The 10,669-nt window shown below is 35.8% G+C and overlaps 1 protein-coding gene across 1 annotated transcript; it reads left to right on the top strand.

Moving 5' to 3' along the window:
• The first annotated feature begins 1,918 nt into the window (after positions 1–1,918).
• Positions 1,919–3,616, top strand: LOC128864881 (uncharacterized). The gene has a single exon (XM_054104640.1). It carries the CDS (start codon positions 1,919–1,921, stop codon positions 3,614–3,616), a length of 1,698 nt encoding a protein of 565 aa, XP_053960615.1.
• The last annotated feature ends 7,053 nt before the right edge of the window (positions 3,617–10,669 follow it).

Below are 10,669 nucleotides of genomic sequence, written 5' to 3'. Positions count from 1 at the left end.
TGAAGCTTTGAATTGTAGTATATAGGATATTTTTGTAAAAAAAAAAAAATAAATAAATAGGCAAAACTTTGCAATAGCTATGAAATGTTAGATACTGCTTTTTAATACGTTTAAATAAAAGAAAAAATGTCGCGCTGCTATTGTTGTGAACACAGCTGTATGATTATCTTCCACAAATTTATCTTTTTTGAAATTTGTTTAGTTCTCTCCCCTATTAAAATCCGCAGATATTTAATCAAAGTGATAATAAAAAGGAAAAGCTACTAAAGGAGTTCTTTAAGCGCGCCGCGGTTTACGCTTTCTGCCTGTAATCCTCGACACTGTTATGAAAATATTTATAGATAACCGACGTACAAAAAATTACAAGCAGCCAGTTTTAATTAAAATATTTTTTTTTTAATTTTGTACAAAGTTTAAAACTTTAAAGTGATATGGGTATTTGTAGTTTCAACTGTATTCTTAAAGAAATAACAAAATAATAACTCCTTTATCGACGACTTAGCTTATTTACGGAAAGATAATACTCCAAACGCCGCTTATTGGGCTAATTTCTGCGAATCTATCGCAGACTATAAATTTAGCGGGTGGAAGTGGGTTTTACTGACGGGTCAAAAGGATTCCACACTTCTTACGCAGTGGTAAAGGAAAATCAGGAAGTTATCACGTACGGCCTTCTATTTTCATTCTGTTCGATTCTCACCGCTGAAGCAATGCTGCGCCAAAAGTAAGCGTAAACATATAATTTGCTCCAACAGTTTGTCCTGCTCTAAGCCATCCAAAACCACAAAAAGTCAAGCAAAATCATCGAGTGTATGAAAGACATACTAATTTCCCATCGGAGCAGCATCAAAATTATGTGAATACCTGGGCATTCCGGCATTCAGATTAACACACTGGCAGATATAATTGCCAAGGACATTTCCCTTACACCAACAATTACATCCGAAGTCTTCCTACCCAGCGACATATATCGACTTATTCATGAATAGAGGCAAACAAAGTTACTTCGTGAATGGTTGTATTATAAACACCATTATTCGAACATTAACCCCAAACATACAAAACCTGCCTATCCATCTTCGGAACCCACCAACCACATCAACCCCATACACACGGCTCCGTATTGGGCACACCATAGTAACTAGCGCACACCTATTACAGGGTAGTACATCCAACACCTGCCTCTTCTGCCAAGCCAGGGCAGTGGGCATCACCTACTGGTGTCTTGCACAGAACTTGCTTCTCAAAGGCATCACCACTTCAGCGACACAGATCCTCTCAACTTTTAAAAGATGCCACTGAAGATAACACTAAAAAAAATTTACACATTTCTAAAGGACACCGACCTACTCCATCGTATCTGATCCAACACACTACTGCTGGCGCTGCGTTTGCTTGAGATTACTTATAATTTTATTATCATAAAAATAAAAATAAAAAAATGTAAAAACTCAAATAAAAAAACCTAAATAAAAAACTATTATAAAAAAAATTTTCTCAGAACTTGACAATATGTCGTGCTACTATTATTTTGACCGCAGCAGCAAAACTTACTATAGAGTATTGATATTTACAGTTAGCATAAATAACATTGTATAAATGCATATCAATGTAAATAACATAATTTATCTATAACATTCACTCTCACTCTCTTTATATACATACATACATATTCACCTTATTAGTAATCATTGAAATAAGAGTCAATGTTAATAAACTGAATAGTTGTTATTTGAACTGAGAACGAGCTGGTTGTTTTCCTCTATTGATACGCTACATATTGGCGACGAGAATAAAACGGAAAAAAATATAACAGAAGTTGTGTGCAACAAAAACAAATATATTTGTACATATATGTAAATACATATAAAATAAACTAAAACAAAAAAGAAAACAGTAAAATAAAGAAAATCACAACATGCCTCCTAAAGAAGAAAAGTCAGCGAATGACAGCAAGATGGTGACACCAGTGGCAATGCTTCAAACGACGAATGTTCCAGAATTTAACCCGAATGTGGAGTCGTGGATTGTTTGGAAGGAACGTTTGGAGATACATTTCTGTGAAGTGAATTGCACAGATGATAATGTAAGGAAGTCGATTTTATTAAAATCAATTGGTGCCGTTCCATACAAAGTTCTACACAGTTTGTGCAGTCCAGCTACTCCCGTGTCAAAATCATTTAAAGAGTTGTGTGAAATATTGGACACACAATACACTCCACCTACTATTGTGTTTAGTGAGCGGAAAATATTTCATATTTCAACGAAGCAAGAAAGTGAATCTGTGGCGGAATGGTATGCTCGTGTAAAGATGTTGGCACTTAATTGTAAATTTGGGGTCAATTTAGATGCATTTGTGTTAAACCAATTCGTAATGGGTTTGCCAAATTTCATCTTTGAAAGGCTGTGTGAAGAAGATGAGAATCTCACAATTCAAAGTGCATTAAGAAAGGCGATGATATTAGAGACGAAATGCATAATAAAGGGAGGAAAAGAAGAAACTGCAGTGAATTTTGTCAAGAAGCAAAAACATCAGAAGCAGAACAACAGTAGTAGTGACAACAGAGGTAATGGTGGCAACAGCAACAGAGGCAAATGGGGAAGCAGCAACAGAGGCAGTGGTGATGGTGGCAGCAACAGAGATGGTGGCAGAGATAACAGAGGCGATGGTGAGAGAAAATTTCCTTGTTCTCACTGTGGTTGGCGAAATCATGCATCTCAGTCATGCAAATACAAAGATAGCAAGTGTCATTCTTGTGGAAGAGTTGGTCATTTGGCGTCTGTTTGTTACAATAAAAAGAGAAGTGTTAATTATGTATCTAATGATAATGATGATGAACATGATAATAATGATTTGTTTAATTATTCAATTTTTAGTGTGGCTGAGCGAAATTCGTTTGACGTGTATTCTCTTCCAGTCGTTATTGATGGAGTTAAATTAAATGCTGTTTGTGACACAGGTGCACCATGCACTTTGTTGCCTTTGTCGTTTTACGAGAATAATATTATGGAAAAGACTCTCCGACCATGCAATATTCCATATGTTGACTACAGTGGTGATAGATTGAAGCTGGTTGGCGAATATGATGCGTCGATTACTTTTAAAGGTAATACAAAAACTGTTGTTGTTGTTGTTGTGGATTCTGCAAACCCTCCATTGCTTGGTCGTACGTTTTTACGTTCTTTTAATTTCGAATTATTGCAAATAAACAATATTAATTTCGAAAATAAGAATGCTGCGATCGTCGAACAATTGAAGATTGAGTTCGTCGAGGTTTTTGAAGATAAGTTGGGTGAATTTAAAAATTCGGAAATTTGTTTAAAGGTTGTTGAAAATGCAACACCAGTATTTTGCAAACCCAGACCTTTGCCATTAGCATGGAAGGCTAAAGTTGAGAAACAGTTGCGAGATTTAATCAGTTCAGGTGTTCTCGAACCTGTTGACAACTCTGATTGGGGTACACCTTTAGTACCAGTTTTGAAACCCAACGGTGATTTGCGGATATGCGGTGATTATAAAATCACAATTAACAAGTTTTTAGAGGATTTTAAATATCCTTTACCCATGGTGAAATTTTCACAAAGCTTGATTTGTCCAATGCGTACAATCAGCTAATTCTTGACGATGAGTCACAATTATTGTGTGCATGGAGTACGCACATAGGTACATTAAAAGTAAAAAGATTACCTTTTGGTGTTAAGACTGCGGCAGCGATTTTTCAAAAGACAATGGAAAGTTTGTTAAGAAACATACCGTTTGTCGTGGTGTATCAGGATGACATTACAGTCACTGGAAAGACTATGCAGAGTCACATTAAAACGTTGAGGCTAGTACTTCAAAAACTACAAAATGCTGGATTGAAACTAAATATCAAAAAGTCAGTTTTTTTTCAATCAAAGATTTCTTATTTGGGCTTCAATATTGATAAAAACGGATTGAGTAAGAATAACGATCGAATTTCGAGCATTCTTTCTGCGCCAATTCCAGATAATGTTTCGGAAGTTAGAGCCTTTGTCGGTATGGCAAATTATTACTCAAAATTTATTAATAACTTTGCGAATATGATGTCTCCACTTTATAAATTATTGAGCAAAGATGAGCCGTTTTTATGGTCAAAGAATTGTCAAAAGGCATATGACGCTATCAAGAATGCTGTGACGTCAGACCAAGTTTTGGTTCATTTCAACCCAGATTTACCGTTGGTATTAACAACGGATGCTTCTAATACGGCGGTGGGAGGAATTTTGTCACATAAATTCTCTAGTGGATTGAAACCAATTGCTTTTATCTCCAGAGCATTAAGCAAGAGCGAGAAAAATTATAGTACTCTTGAAAAAGAAGCCTTGTCTATTGTGTTTTGTATTACAAAACTTAAACAATACTTATTGGGAAACACATTTATTTTGAAAACTGATCACCGTCCACTATTAACTATTTTTGGTAACAATAAAGGATTGCCTATCATGGCTTCAGCCCGAATGCAGCGCTGGGCATTAATTTTATCCGGGTTCAATTACACCATAGAATATGTGAAAGGAGTAAATAATGAAGCTGACTCAATTTCGCGTATGCCTCAACAAATGTTTGAAAACAAAATTACGGAGTTTTCATATGTCAACTTTATTGAATCTGAAAAATATTTCAATATGAGTTTTAAGGACATCGCTCGTGAGACGAGACGAGACCCAATTTTATCTAAAGTTGCAGAATGCATTTTGGATGGAACCTTATGTAACTTAAAGGATAATAATTTCACTCCGTATCGTGAAAAGTATACTGAACTCGGTGTGGAGTATGGGTGTGTATTGTGGGGTTACAGAACCATTATCCCCGAAAAATTGCGAACAAAAATTTTAAATGAATTACATTCCTCGCATTTAGGAATAGTAAAAACAAAAGCGCTTGCCAGATCATATATATGGTGGCCATGTCTTGATAAAGATATTGAAAAATTAATTAAAAACTGTTTACCATGTCAAAAACTGCAGCCTAGCCCCGAGAAGAGCAGTTTAATGCCGTGGACGCCAAGTTCTAATGTATGGAGTCGAATTCATATTGACTTTGCTGGCCCTATAAGAAATTTTTATTTTCTAATTGTTATCGATTCATTTTCGAAATTCGTTGAAGTGTTCAAAACGAAGGAAATAACTACAATGTTCACAATTACGAAGTTAAGAGAAATGTTTTCGCGGTATGGATTGGTCGATACACTTGTAACCGACAATGGCCGTCAGTTCACATCGTATGAATTTCAACAATTTTTGTCTGTGAATGGAATAAAACACTCGCTTCAGCAATCTCAAACCTCCTACAACAAAAGAAAAAATTATTGAGTCTCAACACAACAACATAAATAATCACAAAGGAAATCGTCATGAAACTTTTCAAAAAGGCCAAAATGTAATGGTACGTGATTACCGTAACCCAAATAAGCCTAGTTGGACACAGGCAGTTGTAGAACAACAACTTGGACCTCAATCATATTCATGTACTTTGGCTCACAACAAACATAGTATCAAACGTCATTTGGATCAAATCAGAAACCAGCAAATTCAACAACATGTCGAAACCAACATGCAAATGTTATCAGACAACAACACAGCTTTGACTGTAGTCAATGAGATACCAACGATGGAAGATTTTTCACGCACTCGAAGAGAACTCAGACCACGTGAAGGAGGTAGAGTAGTTAAAAATTTAAAAATTTAAATTGTAATATATTTGAAATTTGCAAACGCAGTTGTTTTTAATTTTACAATTTTATATTACACTAAATTGTTATTGTTAGCAACAGCTTTAGGATGAGCATATAGAGTATTGATATTTACAGTTAGCCTAAATAACATTGTATAAATGCATATCAATGTAAATAACATAATTTATCTATAACAATCACTCTCACTCTCTTTATATACATACATACATATTCACCTTATTAGTAATCATTGAAATAAGAGTCAATGTTAATAAACTGAATAGTTGTTATTTGAACTGAGAACGAGCTGGTTGTTTTCCTCTATTGATACACTACACTTACTGAGATCTTTAAAGCGGTCTGCATAGACATATACCATAAATCGCGTGCTACAGTAGGTATCCGCCTAGACGAATATTCGCTCGTAACGACAATTCCAATAATAACCCTTTCGATTGTCCTGCAAAGTGCTCTCAAATATTCATTTTCTTAGTAACTGATCAAATTTAACAATTACAAAACATGATATGTACGTATGTATGTTCAAAAACAAAAATTACAATGAAAACGCAATGCTCAACATCTGAAACCTGCTCAGCAACTCCTGCCTAATGCCAACAACTTATCCACGGATTACGCTCCACGATAAAAATAATAGATTAATATGTATGATTGTGACAACGCAACGTAGCAATGAATTAAGTCGACAACAGCCGCCAAACATGAAATATTCAGCAAATGAATTGCGGTTTGCAATGCGCAGGCGCGCCGTAAAGCACGTGATATCAACGCATTTTTGGCATGCGATGTTAACGTACGAGCCGTGCAAATATGCCCCACACGCGCACGCACACACACACTCGTTTTCCTAGTTTTGCATGAATATATGTATGTATGTATGCGGGGGGGCATGCACTCCCAATGCGAATGCATCGATCACAGCTTGTAAATTCTACTCCGCTACTTACAGTAGGCGCGTATATGTGGATATGTATGCGTATGTGTACATATATGTATGTATAGGGTTTTTCAGTAACTTTTGAACTTTTTTGAATAAAACACAAACGGTTTGACTTTTTTAACTAATTTTTTTTTTATTATCGAGTTTGAACATATACATTAAAGTATGAAATTCTATTTCTTTTGCATGACCACCGCGTGCACGTTTTACGAAGTCCAATCGTTGAACCCAATTTTCGACCACTCTTTTGCATAAATCGGCCGAAATTCCAGCAATTTCGCGTTCAATATTGGGTCTGAGCTCACAAATCGTCGCCGGCTTGTTACTTTAGACCAATGACTTCACATAACCCCAAAACGGGACGGCTTGTTAAATGGACCGTAAAATGGCCGTAATGCTCTTAAAGTAGCAGCAACAGAACGATTATTTTCATAAAAAATGTGCACGATTTGCAATCGTTGCTCAACTGTGTAGCGTTCCATGATGAAATGTATACTAATGAAGTTTACAAATGACAAGCGAAAAATAAAAAATATTGCGTCGTTCGCCCTCCCTATCGGAAAAGAGTTGAAGCGCACCTATTGAACAACCCTATATAAGTATATACACATATATACACAAATGCACGCAGTGACTTTGCAATGAAATTCCGTAGCTCTTTTTGGTATTTGACGCACGCGAATGCAGGCGTGATTGTGCTCGTAAATGGCTTGTTGTAAGGTTGCAAGATACCTCTGCACATATTGTCTCAAATTTGCTAAGGATAATAACCTACCGCTGCAAAAGGTTCAATTCAGTAAGCATCGAAACCCACCCTGGCTACTTAAAGAGGCATCCTTTATTAACAATTTAGCACTAAAACGTAAAGCGAATACATCTCGTGAAGAATATAAATCCATTTTTGCTGAAATCGCAGCGAATTACAGAGCCATGGGCTGGAAACTGATCTATACCGACGGGTCTAAGACAGAACAGACTTCATATGCTGTCGTAAAGAGCAAAACAAAATAATAACTTATGGGCTCTTATTCCCATTCTACTCTATCTTTACAGCAGAAGCAGTTGCAATTTTTAACGCTTTTTTGTATGCAATTCAAAACAAGGGCAAATTCATAGTGTGCACTGATAGCTTATCGTGCTTTTCGGCCATCCAGAACTACAACAACTCTAACTACATAATTGATTTTATAAGAGAGACACTAACTACCAAACCACAAAAAATCAAAATTATGTGGATTCCTGGCCACGCAGATATTAATGGTAATACACATGCTGACCAAATTGCAAAACAAATGAGAATCACCCCTACCATTACAACCAATATCGTCTTTAAACATGACATCTACAGTCTCATAAAACACCAAAGGCAAAGTGACCTCCTACGCGAGTGGAGTATTATAACCATCCCTACTCCTTAGTTAATCCTAAGCGTGTAAAACCAGGTTTTAGTGAGTCAATCCCAACGAATATGGTCACACCATACATACGCCTTCGACTAGGCCACACAATAATTACACACGCCCATATATATACTTCAAGGCATTCCACCCAATCTATGCCCGTTTTGCAACTCCACCCTGAGTATAAATCACATTCTGTCTTCATGCCCTAACCTTGCATCGACTAAACATCATTACTTTCGCAACATTGACCCTCTTGAAATATTAAAAAATCCAACCGAAGCCAACATATCTATATTATATAACTATCTCAAAGATACTGATCTACTTCGTCGGATTTAATTGAGCCATAATCAACCTGCCAGCCGAAAGCCTCCGATGCTAGCGCTGCACTACTTTTAGTTTGTATAATAATTTTATTGTTATGTAAACCTTTATAAAATAAAATAAAATAAAATAAAAAAAATTTCTTTCCTCCTTCCCAGGAACCTCCTTCGCCAAATAGATGATTTGGAAAAGGCTTATAACTACCAGAATGCAGAACGTCAACGCCTTAGCTACCACAACCAGGCATTGCAATAGCAGCTCAAGCAGTGCTCAGAACAGTTGTATTTCGTAGAAACCAACGAAAGTATTCCGTCTAGTATTCACTCACTGAAACGTTCTCAGTTGAGGCCGCCGAGTGCTCATTGCTCATTGAAGACGCCATCGGGGACACGTCAAGATTAGATTGGAGTGAGCAATTAGATATGCAACCTCTACCCACCATGAACCTGCAGGTGAAGCTTTGGCCAGCTCCCGAGAAAATAATCTATTTATATTTACCCAAACTAATATTTGCATGCATTATTGATTTTACATTTCATTTAAATGACACCTTTGACAGAGTCTGTCACTGAAGGGAGTAGTCAATAATGACATATCAATGCTCAGGGTCTATGTAGGAAAATTGACGAATTTAAGTACCACTTTGAGAATTTCCTCATTGACAAGGGCTTGGAGGAGAAGTGCCGATTTTTCTGAGGGAGTCATTGAAATGTTTTGTGAGGTCCAAATCTAGCGTAGATTTATATGTTGAATATCTGTTTGTTGAAATTATTTGTAATAATTGTAAAGTTCTTGTTGGTAATATGTACCGTCCAAATAAAAATGATGACTGTGCCCCACTAGCGAATACCGTTGATAGACTGCAATTTGTTGGTTGAACACTGCTTAAATGTCAACTGACAAAATGAGCACTTTTGTAACACCAATGCACTTCACCAATAGTAGTGCATCTCTCATTCACCACTTTTACACGAATAACTTAAAACGAATTTTATTATATGGGCAAAGACAACGTCATAAGAAAATATTGATGTAATGGTTGCAATTAGCAAAACAAAATTTTAATTTTATTTATTTGATAGATATTTTGTATGGATATAGAGGAGGAATAAATGGAATTGCAATGGAATAGGTCAAGTTACATTTACACAAACGTGAAAAATGACGAAACATTTATAGAATTCATGAAAGATATCTTCAATTTCGATTGTGCATCAGACGTTAATAAGTCAACAACACTAAGAGGCATCATCATCGATTTGACTTTCTCAAGACACATTACACTTGAAACACTCCCTTTCATTTCCTATTTTTCCTATCATCGTTTATTCTCAACAGAGAATTGGTTCATTACCATGCACACAGGAAGAAGGCATATGCAAATACAAGAATGTGAATTTATATACAAATGCGCATATACATACATATACATACATACATATACATATATGCTCACTCAAGTAGGACAGAGCCAGATGTCGAACGTTGCCGAAGGCGGGGGCCGATTGTGCTCTTTGTCGTTCGTTCCGCGCTCTCGCTTGCAGTTCAAGCACATTAGCTTACATTTGCTTGCGTACGGAATAGATTCGTATATTTGATATGTCCATATGATTTGTATGCATCTTTACATATATATTTGTTCTTTTTGAAAATTGCGCGAAATTGTATATGTATATGCATGTTTATATACATATATTGTAATATATTAGTATACAACATATCTTATAAGGTATGTGGTAAATATTATTGTATATTACCATACATTTTTTCCTTCATATATAATAAAAAAATTAATAATAATAACATTAAAACAACAGGTATTATTAACAAACTTGGTTTTATTTTAAATTCCTCAAGTGAATCAAATTAATAATAATCAATACGAAGGCATATGCATATACAAATACGTGAATTTATATATGGACATATGCGCATATATGTACATATATACATACGCTCACTTAAGTAGGAGAGAGCAAGATGTCGAACGTTGCCGTTCGTTTGCTTTGTTCGTTCCACGCTTTCGCTTGCAGTTCATTCAAGGTAACGGCAATGAGCAAGGTAACGACAAATGAGCAAGGTAATGACAAATGAGCAAGGTAACACTAATGAGCAAAGGTAACGGCACATTTTTTCGTGCGTGCAGCCTGTTAAATCGAATTATAAGACGTTATCACGTCAAAAACTCAGTTAAATATTCATTGTGACTTGAAAGTAAAAAAATTATTTTTCAGGGCTGGAATGTTCTTTACAATCAGAAAACTAAAAAAGAACTGATTGAAAAT

Source organism: Anastrepha ludens, chromosome 5, assembly GCF_028408465.1.
Source record: "Anastrepha ludens isolate Willacy chromosome 5, idAnaLude1.1, whole genome shotgun sequence".
NCBI lineage: Eukaryota > Metazoa > Arthropoda > Insecta > Diptera > Tephritidae > Anastrepha > Anastrepha ludens.
The sequence above is the reverse complement of the archived record's forward strand: the minus strand, read 5'-3'. Positions and strand labels throughout refer to the sequence as shown.

Excerpts from the sequence above, each read along its gene's own strand:
- LOC128864881 (XM_054104640.1), top strand. The coding sequence starts at position 1,919 with ATGCCTCCTAAAGAAGAAAAGTCAGCGAATGACAGCAAGATGGTGACA.